At 39.6% G+C, this 19,609-nt stretch overlaps 1 protein-coding gene across 2 annotated transcripts in view; it reads right to left on the bottom strand.

Moving 5' to 3' along the window:
• LOC118161492 (macrophage mannose receptor 1-like) overlaps positions 1-10,385 on the bottom strand; it is a 62,594-nt gene extending 52,209 nt beyond the window's left edge. Inside the window, exons 1-4 of one of the 2 annotated variants that reach the window (XM_035316920.1) lie at positions 9,229-10,385; positions 4,904-5,305; positions 3,313-3,484; positions 1,947-1,952 (exon numbers count right to left, since the gene is read on the bottom strand). In XM_035316920.1, the coding sequence (XP_035172811.1) occupies positions 1,947-1,952; positions 3,313-3,484; positions 4,904-5,305; positions 9,229-9,289 (641 nt within the window). In that variant the 5' untranslated portion in view covers positions 9,290-10,385. Of the gene's footprint in view, positions 1-1,946; positions 1,953-3,312; positions 3,485-4,903; positions 5,306-9,228 lie in introns of those variants that run through there. The other variant, XM_035316921.1, reaches the window with a different exon arrangement.
• Positions 10,386-19,609: the final 9,224 nt, after the last annotated feature.

A 19,609-nucleotide genomic window follows, 5' to 3' on the forward strand; every position in this document is an offset into this window, starting at 1 on the left:
TAGAGAAGAAAAGAAAAACAAGTCTCTAGCATTCATCCAGTCTTCAACCTCCCTCCCTTGGTCTCTTAATTTATAGATGACTTGCTTTTGGTGCTGCTCTATAGAACTTTGGTCTTTCATCAAAATAAAGTTCATTTCTGAACCTTTTTTTTAAAAAAAGATATTTCTATTTATGAGGACAAACGCCTTCACGGAGCGGGTTTTTAGGAAACCTCCATGTTATTGTTTAAAACTCAGTATCCCCAGAGAAACCAGAAGAGGAATCACTTTTCTAGAATGATATGTTTTAGCATCTAAACTTAATTCGTAATAAAATACACCTGCATAACTGGAAGAAGAATTTTTAAAAGCTCAACTTTATCCCTACACTGATGAACTCAACATGCATTTTTGTATACATGGAAATTAGTGAGAGCTAGCTATTTCCGCTAAGTGGAAAATTCCACTATCTTTAGTCTTTAAAAACAAAGTGAAGCAGACCAAAAATGCACTGAATTTCACTCATAGCCCTTGACAAACAAGCTAAAACCTACAGGAAAGAAAAATGTCTCTATTGATGAAAATATTTATTAAAATTAAAAAAAAAAATGTTAATAGGTTTATCACATACAGTATTTCTACTGAATCTGGAAACAGAAGAAACGGGAAATCAGTAATGGTCTTGAGAAGTTTAAGTTCCAAAAATGCTAGCTGAAATCTTGCCTTTGACTAGCAGTAACAATACAAGTGTTCTTGTTTGCTTAGTTAGCCATCCAAAACATGCTAGAGTCTCAGTCCAATATTCTTGGAAACCACATGAACAGAATCATGGCAAAAGAAAACTGAATATAAATCTTGCTAGACAGCCCATAATATAACTGCCATCTCTTCCTCTCTGACCAGATAGTCAGGAACAAGTCCCATAATAAAGACTTTATAATTTATATGAGTTTATAATATAGTATATGATATAACTAAATGCTGCCAGTAGTAATAAAGAAAATCTAAAGTATACTAAATTTCCTTCACATAGTTATCTTCACTTAGATATTTTTTCCTAAAGTGTCTCTTTTTCTTTTTCCTAGATTAATTTGTGAGGTCCAAAGTCTTTTGGGTAAATCAGAAAAAACATGGTAAATCACCCTGTGTAACTTATTTGGCTATTTAACATGGCATTTTGAACTAGAAATAAAACCACACTGAAAAATTCCTTAAAAAACCTTGAAATGCCAGCATGGGGGAAAAGCCTGACATAAAAAAATAATAATAACATTTTAAAAAATCATTTTTTTTGAATTAATGCAAGGATTTAGGTTTGCCCAAAGATTAATATGCAAGGCTATTTAACTATTTCCTTACTCCCTGCATTTTTGTTTACTTTCTGGGCTTTCTAAATTCTTTACAGAAGCTCTAGCTCTTTCAGCTCTCAAGAAAAGAGCCTCAATGGACTTTTGCCCACTTCAGTACAGCTATGGACATACGTCATGACTTGATCTCTTGGTGATCTTACCTTGTGCAACCTGTTCTCTTCCTCAGCGCCTAGTTCTACATTGCAATGTAACATACAGCTCAAAAATACACAGCGTTAACCTGTAAAGAATCAGTATTTCCTAAGGTATTAAAAATTGTCTGAAGTGGCAGAAACACTTCTCAGTTTCTTCCTGTGGGATTTAAGTTTCATCTGTCAGTGTATCAGCATCTCTTTTTAAAGAACCAACTAAAGGGCTCATACTCACAATTATGTTACCTCTACTAGTCAAATTTCCACATTTCTTTTGAGTATAATAATTACTTATGAGTATAATCTTAGCCCTCTTCGTACTGGAGAACATTTAGGTTCTGCTCACAATAAAATGTGACTGGTTCAATTGTAATTTCAGAGTGCCCAGGCCCTATTATGAAGGGCTGTAAACGCCTTCATATCAGCACCTTTGCCCCCTCCAGATAGTTTAGAAAAAGAACAATCCTTAAATCTTATTAAATAAACTTTAACATACAAAAGACTTCAATGTTCTCTGTCTAAAAGGTGCTCTTGAAGTTTAACAACTTACCACTGTCATGCAGTGCAGTTCTCAGTCATACGGCTGGCTAAAACTTTTCTACCCCAGCCTGTCTCTCATTAAAATATATGATCTAAACATGAATATTTTATAGCCAGCACTGAAGAATTAGGAAGGAAACATGCAGGCAATCAGCATAAAGCAGCTTTTTCCAAAAACAATCACAGTCATCTGAATGGATTTCCTTGAATTATGCCAGAGAACTAAACAAAAATGTAATGATACCTCCTATTTGCGTTGCTCAAAGAATGCTAGACAGGTAGCATACTTAAGCTGATTTGCATGTGCTCTATTTATGGGACTGATATTTCCAACATGTTTTTATATCTTGAAAATAATATTGGCCTAGGAAAAAAATAGCATGCAATTTTTATTTTTCTGAAATAATGAATGCAACATTCATGGAAATCATATGATGACACTGATACTTCATCATCAGACCAGTTAAGATCAACCCACTCTGTTTTCTTCATATCAAAGGAAAGATGTGTTTTTCTCTTTTGTTCTTACTGTGGTCAGTTGGAGCTTTACAGCCAAATACAATCATCACAATCATGCCACCTCTCCCAGCATGACAAAAAAAAAAAAAAAAAAAAAAAAAAAAAAAAAAAGCTTGCAAATTGCTTCGTACATATCTTACAGAAGTTCAGATAAACTTTACTCAAACTGCAAATAATTCAAATATATACAAGCATATTACTCCAATTTACTTAAAGGAATGTCAACATTTCCACATAAAGATCTGTATTTTCATAACACTACAGTTAAAACCTAGCCATACTCAAACCAGGGAATTTAGAATATAGACCTTTCTTACTGCTTTTAATTACAGAAGAGTAAGTAATGTAGCATGTACTAGGATTTAGTAACAAGTTCACATAAGTTGTCTTATGTCACAAGGCAATTCATTTGTATGAAGTCTCATTTTTCAGTTGTGAAATTCTAGCTTACAGTTCTGCAGCAAACTTCTTTGCCATCTTTTGTATATACTAATGTAATACCTTTACATCTAATTAACTTGCTATTTGAGCAAATGCTGCAATTATAGATACCAGTATACGATTAACACACTTTCAACAGGATATATTCAGACAATTTTTGTATGCTGAGCCCTATTTTCTCATATTTAAGTTGTTCCTAAGAAACAGCAAGCTGCATGGTGACAGAAAGCATAAAGTTTTAGATTGCATTTTGTACAGTAAAGCACACAACAAGGACAGCAATATTCTCAATAACAGAGCACAGCAGAATCTTCAATATACAAAACTCACACTTCAGTGGGCAAAATCCATACATCTTGTCAACATCAAAGTTGGAAGTGGTTCCACACCAGAACCAGCCATCTGATCGGCCAGCATCTGTGCAGTCAGCATACCATTTGTCACCAAACTTAAAAGGGAATACACAAGGTGCTCCATTGGCATTTCCTTTCACTGTGTAGGTATCTAAGGAGACACAACAATTTAAAGATGTATAAGATGTAATAAGCATGGGATATGTATCAGTTCAGCTTTATGATCATGTTATAGCCAGCAGAGCTTGCTAGCTTAGTATCCAATCTGTACTTGAAATGGCATGTTGACTGTTTTTACTCTCTAGGTCTAAGCTGATACCCAGTTCCACAATGAGACAAATTTTAATCAGTTACAGAGACCACTGGCCAGAAAAGGAGACTACTGACCAGAACTGACTGAGCCAACACAAGTGCTTTCCCACGCTAAATTTTACATCCATAACAAGTATAACATCCAAAAAGTTAAGTAATTTTCTTTTTAAGCCCAAACAACTGTTGGTTCTTGTGTTGATAACTCAATTATGGACCATTTTAGATGTAATGTCACACAGGTATAAACTTGCAGGATATACACCACAGAGTGACTCCTTCATACTATGCCCAAATAAAATTTACATCAGCATCTAAAGGCCAATTTTATTTTCCAGAAAGCCGAGTTAATGAAACTTATCAAAGTAACTAAAGCAGCTTTCTACATGTGCACACACGATGTATGTACCTCGGTGAGAGGATGTACAGAGGAACACCACTTGACAGGGACCACTACGGAACTGACATACCAAGGTCACTGTCTCACAGAGCTGCTAGAAAACAAAGGGCGAAGGAGAGATGGGGCATAACTCCATCTCCTCCCTGCCTCCTTTCACATAATTTGCTTCGCTAGGGTTCTTTTTTTCTGGATCTGGGTCAAGGACTAATACTGTAATCAGCATTTGTGCTAACCCTAGAAAATGCATCCTTCCCTTCCTCTGCCCCTTTCTGTTTACCAAAGGGAAGCCAGATGTATTCCCAGTTACTATCATAAACATCCATGTATGTACATTTTCATATTTAACTATTTAAAATATTTTCTTTGTCTAACACTTCAGCACCAACCCTGAGAGGAACTTCAAACACCTAGAAATGCACCTTTAGTATACTGGACCTGAAGATACCATGAGTTAATTAAATCCTCACAATATAATTTATATTTGCTCCCCAGGAGGGGGGGGGAAAAAAACATAATCAACAGACTATACACTGATACTATGTTTTTTCTGTAGAAATATAGTCAAAGCTATCACTAACAGTTGTGTACTGGTTATACACGTTCTGAATAACCACAGGCTTTCCTCTTCCTCAAAATGAATCACCGCCTTATATCGTTAATTATCTACCATAACTTGGACAAAAGAAAAGCAAAACAAACCCCTCAGAAAACATAAAGCACACTCGCATTGTTGATTTCACCAGAAGTTACACTCACTGATCACTGACAAGACTAAGGGAATTCTCCTACACTTCTAAATATTTTAATTAGATACACATAGAAATGAGCTTAGAATACAGAAATTAATGTATAGAACTTTACCTTCATAGCCTCGAGAACACAGATCGTCTGTGGTTCCGTAGACTTTCCACCTACTCCATAAACCAGATCCCTTGTACAGCATAATATTCCTTTCCTGTCTGTTTCCATAGTTGAAAAACAAATCTTCCCCTTGGATTGCAAAGAGAGTCTCATTTCTGCATTCCCATCGCTGGAGTTCGCTAGCCTTGTCACAAGGATACAGAGTGATCGGAACCCAGTCTTTCTTCGAAGGCACTCCCAAGCACAATTTGAACGCTACGCTCATAAGCTGGTGATCTGAGACCCACCTGAATTTTTGTGACTCACTTTCTTGAACGCAAGGAGCAGTAGTCACTGAATTAGAACTTTGAGCCAGTACACAGCGCTTGTGGTCTTCATTATATATTAAAAAGATGCTAGTATCTGTAAGGCAAAAAGCAACAGAATTATTTGGAGTAATCTTACGTACTATCTAAATGAAATATGAGTCTGGTTGCTGCTCTTGGGGTTAAAATCTCATCTTCTGTTCAGCAAAAGAAGGTGTGTTACTCCAGTGGACTACATCTGTTCAAGTGACTGAGAATGCAAACAGTTCAGATTTCAGGACATTTCAACTATCTTGCATCAGTGAAAGCATCTATACTCAAAAGAGCAAGGCAGTAGAGACAGATCTAGTGTCTCCTGCAGCTTTAAAGCTTTTTTTTTTTTTCAAAAACAAAACAGTTTTCCTCTTAAGGAAAAAAGCCCACTTAGTTTCTTTCCAAGCTGCAGCCATGGGAGTTAATGGGAGGAGGGAGCACACACACCATACACTGCAGATCCTGGTGCTGAGCGCTCAGCTCCTTGATCCTGGCTCCCAAGTGTGAGAAGATGCCTACAGCAGAAGTTCTTCAGGCTCCATTTCACCTTGATGGAGATTTTTGCTCTCATAAGCTCTGCTGAAATCCTTGAAGTCTTAACTGAGGGGAAGGATTTTTATTTTTTACCCTTTGTAAACAAGCTACTTGTAGGGCTAGAACAGCATATTATTTTTTCACTCAACTGCAGTAATCGGTGATTACTTTGTCCTTTCTTACATTTTTCCAGTGACTGAGAATTTCTCCTCCTTCCTCTGATCGCCTTGAGATACATTTTAGGATGGTAAATTAACAGTTCACTGATATTCTATCTCAAAATGTAACAGGCTGCACAAGGTCTTAAAATTGTATTTTAACTGGGCTACAAGCTAGGAAAAAGACCAATTTATGCTACTCCGGGGATTGAAGCTAATTGAAATATTATTTATTTTAATGCTAGATTACCAAATTAAACAAATTCTACAATGAAAAAAAAAATATTTAACGGGAAACAGGTTAACCACAAAACATTTTCCTGTCTCCGCTGTGGTCTCAATGTGGAAATGATCATAATTTACTACAGGAGAACAACCTGGGAACAAATAACCTCTATCTCAGACAAAGAGCTGACCTAGACTTATTTCACCCCTGATTCAGTTTCCTTCTCCTGTCCTTTGGCTTCCAGCTCACTGGGAAGCAGTATAAAACTGATGAGCACTGGAGACAAAAATTGTTGCCTTTTGCCAATCAGCTTTACTCATAGACAATACAAGGAAATATATAATTATCACTTCTGGTGATAACTTTATTTTAATTCTGCATTTCTACTAGGATTTAGCACAATGATACATGCAATGCTTGCAACTCTCCTTTTCCTGAAATCTTATTTAAAGCTTCCGGTTAAAAGGAAATGTCACACTTCTTCACAAGTGTGGAAAACACTGCTTGATCTTTTAAGCTGCTAAAATTTTATTTGTGGCTTAATATAACATTATATGTTTTATGCAACTTGTGGTGTTAAAGAGAGGACACTAGGCATGTAAAAAATGTACCCCAAAGTCAAAAGCCTGGACTGCTGTACCCAGGCCCAAAAGAGTGGGGAGTTCTGGCTTCAGAGACAAGGTCAGAAAGCTGAATAAAGAGGACTGGCCAGTGGGAGTGTGAAAAAATCTTTGGTCCTCTGCTTTTCTGACTGTACCTTTACAAAGTGTAAGCAGAATGTAAACGCAACATAAAAGCTTTTACAAGGGCCCCAGTGCACACAGGGATCTGACAGCAAATAATACTTATGTATTATAAACAGCTAAAGGGCCAACATAGCCAAGTAGGCGTTAAAAAGAAGTTGGCACTAAAGCAGGATGGAAGAACAAGAGGTAAAAGAAGGCAGGAGTAACTGTGGTTGAGACTGCAGTTGGACAATTTCCTTTTCCTTGTTGTAACTCCTAATACATCCATGACCACACAGCTGATTTGTATCATGGTCCTGTGCTGCTCCAGGTTATGGCTTTACTTCTGTGTCTGTTCTGCACACCCAAAGCAGATTCCCACACAATACTTTCTTGTGTGAGATATTAGAGTCTACAAGAATATCAAACAAGTCAGGTACCTGTGAAACCCTGCCAGCTCTTCTCTGTAACCACTTGATATCACTTCTTGTCAACATATTGAGTTGTATCTGTAAAATGGGCTGTGCAGAATTATTCATGTAACTGTTAACTGTGTTTCTGCACTGTTCTGTAGCAACATTTGTCATAGGGCTCCCATAACAGGGGGCCATTCTTCACTAGAGATGAGCTGGAGGTGGTACACAAGAAGGTTCACTAGAGCATCACCCAAGTACTACAGTCTTGGTACGTTGAATTATGGCAATTTCTAAGAGAGTAACATATAACAAAGGTTTCAGAAATTACTCCTGGAAAAAGGTTCATAGAAACCTTCCAGGCATAAGTACCAGCTCATCTCACCCTTAGAACTGTACTGGGTCTGTCTGGGATGGAGTTAACTTTCCCCACAGCAGCTCATACAGTGCTGTGCTTTGCACTTGTATCTAGATCGGTATTGATACTGTACCGGTGTTCTCGCTGTTGCTGAGCATCAAGGCTGTGTCTCTGGCCTTAGCCCCCAAAAGGTCACTTGGCTAGGGGTGGCCAAAAGGCTGGGAGGGAGCATAGCTGGGAATAATCCATGCCATAAGATGCCATGCTCGATGCTAAAAGCTTCAGGGGAAGAACAAGGGAGGATGTTCCAGAAGTTGCCTGGACATCATTTGCTAAAGGGTAGCTGAGAATAATTTTTTCTTTGCTTTTCTTTCATTAAACCCCTGCCTCAAACCCACAAGTTTTCCTCCATTTAATTTTCTCCCCACACCCATCATCCTCCTGCTGAGGAGGGGGAGTGAGATAGTGGCTGTGCGGTACTTAGCTGCCTGTCAATGTTAAATCACAATAACCCATCCAGAGGCATCTAGCATCTTCTACCTCAACTGTCCCAAGCAGATCCTAATAGATCCTTTTTCCCACACAGTTTCATTTTTCTTTACCCATCTCACTGATGATTTGCCTATTTCTGGCCCCAGAAGGCATGTACTGTAAAATGTTACTGACCAAGTACCTTTTCCACAGCAGAGATCACATTTTAAAAGTTCCAGTGTATGTCAACACATACACATACACAAGCTGTGTATGCCAACACAGCTTCAGATTTTGCAGCTTTTTCAAACTACCACGGAGTACATGAGTGTAAATAAAGAAGTGACTCATGAAGTCAGTGAAGGGCTACCAGTGTCAAACACCTACTGAGAGCACCCCAACAGCACACCAAAGGCCAGAGGCAAGAGAGGGGCAAGTAATGAGGCAGCCAGCAGGATGACTGTCTTCTCCGTGGAGGCTCTCGCTTACCAGATAGCCTACAGTGATTGCTGCTAACTACACAGAAAAAAAAAAAAAAAAAAAAAAAAAAAAAGGTAACAAGATGGTGTTAGGAACCTCAGCTTCAGTAGACCTCAAACTGGACTGCAAAGTATGCCAAGAAGGCTTTCAGGAAGGGCTGAGGCGAAACTTTTGCTGGAATATAGCTGTGCACTGAAAATCAGAAATTCTGAGGTGCAAGATCCACATTTCACCCAGACGACCTATGACAATATCTGGGGTACTCTAACACCCCCAAGCAACCCTGCTTGGTGCCGACTATGCCCCAAAAAAACCTGAAACCCAAAGAGACACCTCATGGTGCAGCTTCATCCACAGATCACCTCAGGGTGAGGATGGGGAGGGGGCAGCATTTGGGGCGGCTTGAGGGGGGGACGGACGGGTGGCGGCCACCTTCCCTCCGGCCCTCCCCGACGCCCCGAGGCTCCCCTCGGGCAGCACGGAGGGGGGTAAAATGGCGGCGGGCTTCTCCCCGTCCCGCGGGGCTGCCCTCCACCTGCGCCCCACACACAGCCGCAGGTCGGCGCCTGCCGAGACCCCTCTCAATTCCGGCGTATCGCGCACAGCCCCTGCGGGCACTTACCCAGCAACGGAAAAGCCCCGGGAAGAAGTACGAGGAGGAGCAGGAGGAGGGAGGGAGCCATCGCCGCGGCTTCGCCCGTCGCGCCCCTCCGCTGTGAGGAGAAGGCTCCCCGCCGGGCAGGTCCTCCGCACTTGTGCAGGGCTGGTGGATCGGGGGAAAGCTCTGGGCTCGAGATGATAAGGAAATATCCTGTCACATGGGGTGCTTTGAAATAACAGGAATTAGCTGTTCAAACTTTGCTTTCCTAAGCTGATTTTCCTCAGCGGGGGGAAGAGCCTCCTTCCAGGCACATGCAGGTGATAAAGTGATGATAGCTGAGAGGCGGGCTGGGTTGTTTTTTTGTTGTCGTTCTTTTTTTTTCTTTTCTTTTTCTTTTTTTATGCCCTGCGTGACCCTGTCAGTGCTGCACGTGGGTTTTTGCTCGCTTTTATAAGAAAATCAGCCCTCCGGGGAGGACGGGGAAGAGGAGCATCCACCGTGAGCGAGCAGGACACTGCTCCTCCTGCCTCCTGAGGGGAGCCCGCACCTCCAGCAACCCCAGCTCGCCCAGGCTTCTCCCAAACTGCAGGAGGAGGAGGAGGAGGAAAGCCCTACTTTTTGGAAATCAGGATTTCTCTGGGCCACCCCCCTCAGGTAGCAGGTGCCCGGCGGGGATGCACAGAGCTGCAAGCTCACACCAGCTATCACTGCCCAAGCTACAGACGAGCACATCGGCACAGATGAAAATGTGCCACGCATGTGTTTACTTGGTTTTTGCTCACCAGCTGCTATGAGCAATTAGGTTTACATCTGTAAATGCTGGCTTTTACAGCATCGTTTGGAAACAAGCCCTGATTACTGTTATTATTTTGTCTTGTCTGCACTAATACCCACGTTTCAACGTTAATGCCAAGGATCAGAACCAGATTTGTTGCCTGTGTGAGTAAAGTCACTGGGAGTCGTGGATACTGGAGGAAGAAACGAGAAGGACTAAAGCACCTCTTTAAATATTTCTCCAGCCTTTTCTGAGCTCTGATAAATTTCAGTAGGTTTTTGTTCGTCTTCTGACTGATGGCTGTATTTCCTTTTAACGTATGTAAACTATGCTCACACAATCGGAGCATGGGGGGGAGGGGGGAAATAGAAACTTGCTAGCTGGGTTTTCACAGGCTGAAGCATTAAGTAGTCTTTCTGAAAAGGTGCCTTTAGAGCACAGTCTGTCTTGAGTTTTTTACAGCTTCTTCCTGGGTGGACCTCACCAAGTGCTTTTTTTGTGGGGAGCTGCACATTATTGCTTAGAGGCTGTCATCAATATTTGGTCTGAAGGGTCCCAAACTGATACAAAATATCAGTCTTACTGCTGTCTTACATATAGAGGCTTTTGTAACATATTGGACTTACTGAGCATACACATACACATGCCTGAAGAATTGCACCATGTGCGTGGTGCAGGTTGTGCAGTTGTTCTTGTACCATCGTGCACTCAGAAATCTCTGGTCAGTATAGAAAGTCTTCTAAAGCCTCTTTGCTGGAAGTTCCAGGTGGAAAAACAGAGCAAACATCCATGTGAAATTAGTATGGAAGGAAACGGGGCAGAGAGAGCAGGTACTTTTACAGTGCTTTTACAGGAGAAGAAACAATGGAGATGAAATCCAAGCTCATTTGAATTCCATGACAAAACTCCCAGTAACACAAGCAGGGATGCCAGCCAGGCACCCAAACTCTGTTGTGCCCTCCTATGGACAACATATGGGAAGTGAAGAGGAAACTTTTCATAATTTGTATTGACCTCTGTGGTCCCATGTACACAGGAGCTGGGAAGTATTTCAACCATAATCTGCAGAGTTCTGTATCATTATGTTGATGAATTTTCATATGGGAAACTCCATCCCACAACTGGTATGAATTTACTTGCTGCAGTATCTGGCATTTGTTATTCACTAACTACTTGCAGTAACCTTTATGCTGAACGAATAAAAGATCCAAGTGCTTCCACTGAGGAGATACAGCCAACTCAAATGATCATAATACAACTCAGAAATGAAGAGTTGCCTCATATTCTACCACTATCACCTCAGAAACATTAAGGCATTGAAAAGTGTTTTTAGATGTGGAGGAAAAAAAAACAGTTTCCTAATTCACATTAATATTTGTTCACGTTTATTTTAATAGTAGTTAGCAACTATGGGAAGCCTAGGAACAAACATCTAGTGCTAGAAGGAACAAGTCAGACCATGGAGAATAATGCAGACATCCCAACAGCAGACCATCATCCACATTCTGTTTGGGAATCCTTGGTATTCTTCTGGCTAAGGATAAGAAAAGAAGGGACACACTACATGAAGTTCAGTCTCCATGTACGTACATCTTCTATAAAAGTCTTTAAATTCAAATAGCAAAATGGGCTGCATATAACCTAAGTGCCTATGTGCTTCATACAAATAAGGAAACAGTCAGTGGCCACACCAGGAATGACCTATATTTGGAGGTAACAGAATAAACAGTATCAGACAGTTCTTGGAGATTCCCAAGACTGAACTGTACAAGCTTAGCAACTTGATCTAAATTTCAAGGTAGGCCTGCTTCGGTGAGGGGGTCATACCAGATGGTTTCCAGAGGTCCCTTCCAACCAAAGTGAGACATCAGAAGAGCTACTACTAAGACTAGAATTTCAGCATTTCTTGAGATCTTTGAATCACTGAATTAGTTCGTTTCCTAATTCTTACAAAATGCTGTTTCCTCATTGTCCCTTGCACATGCTGGAGGTACTGCCACTTCAAACTCATTTTGATTGTGGTGCAGATATATATAGACACGTGCCCCGCTTAGAACAGCCTCCATGATGGGTTTATTCAGCCTCCATGTCTCATCTGCAGAACAGTGCTCATCAGTTAAGTCTGGGTCTAGCTTACTCTTTGGGAATCAGTGTACAAGTACATAAATAGTATATTCTGATTATAGTGCAAGGGGAAGAATTTCTCTGTTTTGGACAAAAAGATTCAGCAAAGTCTTAGGCTATGGTGATTTGTGGGCAAATAGTTACCAGAACTCCAATCAGCTAAATAACTAATGACAGGATACGACTTAAAACACGCCCTAGATAGACATATGTTTTCATCTTTCTCTGTGGGTAGCAAGCCAGCTGCCATTTACATTTGGAACACAAAGGCCTAAATTCCTCTAAAGCAGGTCAGACCCTCTCCAGTTCTGGCACATACAGTACTTGCAACTGGTGACTGTTCCTGGCAAAATACCCTGAAAACCTGAAGTTGCAGTGGCTCTTGACTTTTGGTAGTCAACAGGAAAATGGAAAGTTCTGTATAAATAAAATAATATCCAGAGCTGAAACATAATATCTCTATTTTGTTTGTGTTGAAGCAAAACAACTGGATTAGCCATTCTTTCACATTTACATCCAAGATAGTTTTTTGATGTTTCGTGTGTGAGTCTGTATCTCTCAGATGGCATTCAGTAGTTTTCTATACATTTCTAACATTTGCATTTTTGTGTACAATAAACATGTAATTAAGAACAAAAAGCTCATCATCACTATTATGACAATACTTATACTATATTAAGGAGTTATATGAATAAGATATTGGGCGCTGAAAAAATAGGAATTGGCAAATTTAATGTTTCATTTTTATGCAAATCAGATTGCTTTAAAATGTTATTCAGAAATTGATTTTGACATTTGTAATTTCTAAAAATGAAACAGAAAAAATGCTTTAGGAAGAAGAAAAATCAAGGCTCTAATACCTGTCACCAGAGAGACTTTACCTAGCAAAAATCCCTTGAAGATACCATTAATGTAATGAATAATATTGACTTTAAGTTCAACTAATACAAGCTTTAATCTGTGCCTTAAATATAAAACAAAAAAATAAAATAAAATAAATCAGCATACTGCCTCTACTGTAAAGTAAGAATGTCATTATTCCTTATATACATTTTAATTGTTTTATAAACACACATGAATATTGATGGATATTGGGAATTTATTTATACTCTCATGATTTCTAATGTGTCAAGTCTGGTTTATGCCTGTCCCACCTTATGAAAATAAAGAGGAACTTCCATGCCCTTGCATGCCTGGTTGCTTATACAAATAAGTGTTGCCTGTATAGTTAAAAGCCACAGAAAATGCAACCAAAAGTTTTCAGATGTTTAAGTCAAGTAAAATTTGAGAAGGTTTTTTTGGTGTCTGTCATCAATAGACATCATAGAGGAGTCTCAAGAGGCAAAGGAAAGAAGACCCATGGCTGTAAAACACCCAGTGTGTCTATACAGATCATGTTGTGTTTTTATCAGTTTTTATTCAGTTTTTCAGGGTATTTAATTATGTCTTGTTTCAGAAATACAGCTAGACATTAGATTGTGTAGAGGGACTGTATTGTGTAATTCAGGTTGTGTAATATATTATAATTGTGCTCAGATTGTAATATATTGTAATACAGTGTTCAGCTTGCGTAATATATTATAAATCAGGCTCATGCTGTGTAACTCAGATAAGAGATCCTTAGTTATTAGGTGTTCACATCTTAAAATTAGTGTATTAGGAGATAGATAAACACAGCCAAGACAGACTTACTTTGAAAGTAAGTCTTTCTACTTAGGCAAGCCACCACTTCAGCGTATATATGATTTTTACCTCAAAACCAGAAACTTCATAAGGTATAGACATTTCAGAAAAAAAAAAAAAAAAAAAAAAAAAAAAAAAGTAAAGACAGTCGGCTTATAAACACGGAGAAACATTGCTAAAAAATGTGCCACTTCCTATCTACCCACCAAGAAAAACCATCTACTTTAAACAGAATCCAAACATACCAAAGATTTTTGTGTTGAAAGATTTCTCTCACATGCATGGAGATGCCTTCCAGCATTAAGACACCGATGTTTGGAAGTTCTGCAGGGGAAGAAGAGGCAGATCACCCCTCTCTAGCTTATTTCTCTCCAGTGTCTTTTCTTGAATGCTTGACATCACAGTTTACTTGTGAGAAAGTTGTAAATGCTTTCTCTCTTAATATAGACCTCATGCTCTTACTCTGTCAACACACGGGAACGCTGTAAGCTTTGTAGCAGTCAATCTTAGAGTATTTAAACAACATTCTCACAATATTTAAAGATCTTGGAAAGTTAGCTTTCTGGAAGATTGTTTTGTTGTAAAGAGCTAATTAAAGAGAGTCTAAAACATTATTTACAAAGATCATTTTAAGAACTTTACTATTCTATACTTTAGCTAAACTAAATATAAATAGTATATAGGAGTCAGAGAACTTAGCTGTATTTAAACCAGAAGCCTTCAGATGTCAAGGATTAAAAGCTAAGACGAAAATCACAGAAAGTGGACAGAAATCTTAATGTTTCTCATGTTTTTTCTTGGCAGACAAACTGAATATTACCATCACATTGAGGAAAATTATAGCACTGTTGTGTATGAAATGAAAGAACCAAAACACAAACCTATGGATGCTGACTAACAGCCACCAGAGCTCATTTTATACATAGCCAAGGCTAAGTCAGGCATCTTTCCTCCATACAGGCGATAGTAGAAAGAAGGTTCTTAAAAGCTTCTTGATATAATCATAGAGCACTTTTTTTTATCTCACATTTTACTTTGCAAGACTTAAGCTCGTCCTGTTCCCTTCTGCAAGCACATAGAAATGAGACAGCTGATAGGAACAATGACCAAACCAATGCATAAGCAGGGTCCTGTTCAGCATTGGTTTTGCAATATCATTATCACAACAAACAATTTTGACCACTGGTCAGGAAAAAAATAATAAATAAATAAATAAATACATACATACATAAATAAAGCACTGCCAAGAAAGTAGTTTAATTATTCTTTAGTTACTTCAAATGACAGAAAGAAATTTCTTCTAAATACCCAAATGTGTTCATCATACCAACACAACTCCCAAGACGGCAGCAGACCTGAATTTCCTTTGCTGTCAGTGGAGAGAAAGAGAGGCTGTAAGAGAACAGCTTGGATTTCGTAGCCCTCTGTGAACACCTCAGATAACCAGCCTTACCTAAAGTGAGCCTGGGCCTGCACTCCTGAATGGGATACATACACTGCTGTGTAAGTAGAGAAACTGAATAAATACTAATTCTGGATAACCATTTTGTTTTTCCTCAAGGCAGCACCTTAAGCCTTTATTTTTAGCAACCTGGTCTGGTGGGAGGTGTCCCTGGCCATGGCAGGGGGTTGGAACTGGGTGATCTTTAAGGTCACTTCCAACCCAAACCATTCCATGATTCTGTGATTATCTGTGAAGCCTTACATATTTCTTTATCTTCATAAGAATTACATCGATTTTTTTAACACTTGGTTATTACCTTTTTTTTTAACCTTTCAGTTTTCCAGTATAAAGCAAATGGTATTAACTTCATTTCTCTGTCTGCCTACAGGTATTTCAGCTATCAGTTTTATAGGAAGAAAATAGCTCACTGCTGATTTGGGAGATAAAGCACCTTACTTCACTCTCAGAAGAGAATTCATCTCAAACATGAAATACAAGCTGCAGATCCTCTCCAGACAGGATGGAGAAAGGGAACATTAATAAGCATTCTTTGCTGATCACATTGTACTCAGTTCTCTCTCCCATTCTTTAATAACAAAGCAATCCTAAGTGATAACTGTGGATTTTTTTTTTTTAATTACAGAGCCCTGCGTGACAATACAACCAGAACAGTGGGAGACATGTCGATGTCATCTGCACAGGAGATAATTATAAAGTCATAAACTGCCATTTCTCATTAATCTAGGTGCCAAAAGTCTTTTGGACACACATCTTTATTCCCCTATAATTTTACAGGTGCACCGCTGGTCTCTGTAAGTTTTCTTCATGCATAATAATATCCATATGCAGGTGTATGCTCAGCAAAATTTGGAACTCAGTGTCAAACAGAACACAGATCAAAATTAATGCAATGCCATGACGTATTGATAATAGTTACTACCTTTGCATACTACACTCACTTCTAGTTATTTGCCATGGATGAAAAGAAATGCAACAGAAAAATGGCAGTTCACAGATGGAAAAAAAGACCTTAGTAAAGGAGGAGGAGGTTTTCTCACCAGGAAATAGGCTTTTTAAAAATGAAAGACAAATGTTGAGGCATGATAGAGAAAGCTGAAAGAACAAACAGTACAAAGCTGGTTTATCCATCGCTTCTATTTGCCACATCATGGTACAAACATAAGAAAATCCAGTTTAATTCAAAGACAACAGTCTGCTAATCCACTGTCAGTACTAACTCAAAATATAACCATAGACATGAGTTCTCACAGGGCCATCAAGAGCTACCATCCTCTAGGACAGAAAGAAATGAGCAGGCAACTGTATATAAGAAGAAACTTCTCCGATCATAGGATCACTAGGTAACTGTCAAGCAGAGCATCTGGGTTGGCTTTGTTTGCAGGAAAGAAGGTTATCTGGGGGGTTCTTTGTTTCTTTGCTTGCTTTAGCTTTACTTCAGATAATCTATCCTGCAACAAAACCATAGACCACACCCATTAATCACTGGTTTGATCCAGTAAGTATTAAGATGATACCTATGAAGTCTTTGAATTCTGCCTCTTCTTATAGCAAATATTCTGTTGGGTAGTAGCTGAAAAACTTTACAACATTTTTTAAATAAATAAAAGTCTATGCCAGTAATGAGTATTTCAGTAAAGGCACTGAGAATTGCAGTTACATCTACCATTTAATGTTCAGGTCTCCTTTCTCACTCAAAGAAGCCTTGTGCTCTATGGAATTTTTTCAAGGTTTTTGTAGATTCTAAAAGTCTTTTTTCATTAGAAAATGAACTCAAGAAAACTGAAATATTTTGAAGTATTGTGTAAACAGTCTCTGACTAAATATTACTGTGTTTTCAATACAGTAGGGAGAAAGTGAAATTTTATGTTGCAGAAAATTGCTAAATTTCATTCTAATTTCAGCAATAGCCTTTTTTGTTTGTTTGTTTGTTTGTTTGTAACATTCCATGCAGAATGAGAAAAAAAAACATGCCTCGGTTCCCCCTGTGGCAGAAGAGACTGAGTGTCCCTCTCAAGGACTTTCCTTTAGGCCAGCACCAGGACCAGGAGATGGCCCTGTGCTGCAATACAGCTCACCCTATGTTTGCTCATAAATGCAGTAAATTTTTCTCTGCTGAGAATAACCAAGTTTGAGAATGATGTTTTTCTCTGACATTTCAAAATTAATAAAAAAATTAGTTTTGATTAGTCCACAACTGTTTAGAATCCAGACTCAGCTCACTATTGTTTAAAAAATGCTTGTCACGGTGGATTCACAAGATGGGCTGAGTCACTAGACCACAGCAGGGTGCATTGGAGCTGGGCACGTGTACAGCGGTGGATGCCTCCCATGGGAGACTTCCCATCACATGCACAGAATGTGTCCTGCTGCTGCTGCTGCTGCCCAGGAACATCGCCGGTCCCGATGAACACACAGTTCTCCACAAAGCAAGCCTGAAGTACCTAACCTGGTGACTGTTTCGCTTTATTCCTACATTTGCCTGCTTACCCTTAAAATGATATTGTTACTACCCACCAAGACTTACTGGAGGAGTAAATACAGAGATGCATGCATCTGAGTAGTAAATACACTGAAATTTATGAGCCAAGAAGTGGCTGAGACATTCTCACAGCTATCCTACCCTCCAGCCTATTTCAAATGAAATGAAAGCCATGCAACAATTTCATAGATTGTGGTCTGAAGAAGAATCACTTCTGAGACAGGGAGAGGGAGGGAGGCTGATGCTACCTGACCTGTGGGAGTAGCTCAGGTGGAGGGATTGGGATGATGCCGAGTGCTGTTGTGAGATGACATACTGAAACAGTGCTATAACAGACACTTGTGGGCTTAATCCTTACCTGGACCTCGGGAGGCTGCTGGAGTTGCGATAATGAGCTTTCTCAGCTTTTCTCCATCTGCTCACCCATAGCTGAACTTCAGGGCAGTGCTGCTCCAAGAGATAAAGACCTTACCACCCTCTTGATGCAGCATCTGCTCTGCTAGATCCTAGTGGGAGAAAGATAAAGAGAAAACAAAGTCAAAAGTATTCTCCTGTTACAACATTTGATAAAATGGGAAGGGCGAGTCTAAGTTCTTGGAAATTCAGCAGCCTTGCCTTGAGTATTTAGAAGTTTGGCAAGAGCCCCAGAGTTAGTAAGAAATGTAGCAACATGTTAAACATAAGAACAGCACTACGCCACCCCAAAGGACCTGCAGTCTGAACACTGTTGTGAACACTGGGATGAAACTGTTGACTTGGGCCAGAAGCACCCTAATGTGTGTCATCACTTCAGCTCTTCACTGGAGAGCATTTTCAGCAGAAGAGCCCTGGCAAACAAGCAGAGAGGCCGAATTACCTTTTTCTCTTCTACGAGGGAGTGTTATGAGGAGTCAGAAAATCTCATGCTGCCCAGAGCCAAGCTGTACCTGCTACGTACTTAGAGAAAACAGCCAATTTCATTGTCACTTGTCCAACTGGCTTCCCATTAAAGTAACTGTTAAAATAAGCATTAAATGCTGAGATTTAAGTGAAATGTCTTGTACCACCGTGTAACAGACTCAACAGGCATTTCCTTGAGAATATTTATGAATATTGACTTTGTAAAATCTAGAGGGAAGTAGTCCAGATTCCTGGGAGCCATGCCAAGAGATTTCAAATCCAGGAAAATAGCACTCCTGTGACGTGAAAACAGGACCAGAATCCACAGCTCCTGGAATTTAGACTAAACTACTGGGTTTCTGCATGTTCTTTGTGTACATTTCACTAGTTTAAGGCATGCCAAGGTAATGTACTGAGTAGGCTGACCAATGCTTGTATGATGACCATGCATAGATGAGCCAGTAATGTTCCCAAAGATAACACTTGTTTGCAGAGTGAATGATGAAGTACTCTCATGAAAGTTTCCCTCAGAACACCGTGCAGCCAGACTCAAACATCGCTCTGAAAACCACATAAAAGACCAAAGCAGCATCGGTCTGAGCACAAGCTGATAAAATCCTGCTCCACAAGACAATCTGCAGAGCACAGGAGGAGTGTTGTCTTTGACTTCATCCTTTTTTTTTTTTTTTTTTACACCAGCAGTGGGGCTCAGCCCTCACCCGTGGATGCTGACAGCACCATAGGGCTGAGGAGCCTCTTGTACACTCCCTTTCTCTCCTAGGAAATAATTCTGTACCTCCTATGTGGTCAAAGAGCAATGGTCCTGTTACCAGGAAAGCCTTCATCTCCTGTGTTCACACAGATATGGGTTGGTTGTGGGTGACTTGGATTCCAACTTTTGTTGGACAAGATGGACAAGGCATTTCTCTTGTAAGTCAAACTTTAAACACACACACATACACGGGAAAGAACATCCAGAAAAATGCAAAAGGTGCCC

The sequence above is a fragment of the Oxyura jamaicensis genome, chromosome 2, assembly GCF_011077185.1.
Source record: "Oxyura jamaicensis isolate SHBP4307 breed ruddy duck chromosome 2, BPBGC_Ojam_1.0, whole genome shotgun sequence".
Taxonomy (NCBI): domain Eukaryota; kingdom Metazoa; phylum Chordata; class Aves; order Anseriformes; family Anatidae; genus Oxyura; species Oxyura jamaicensis.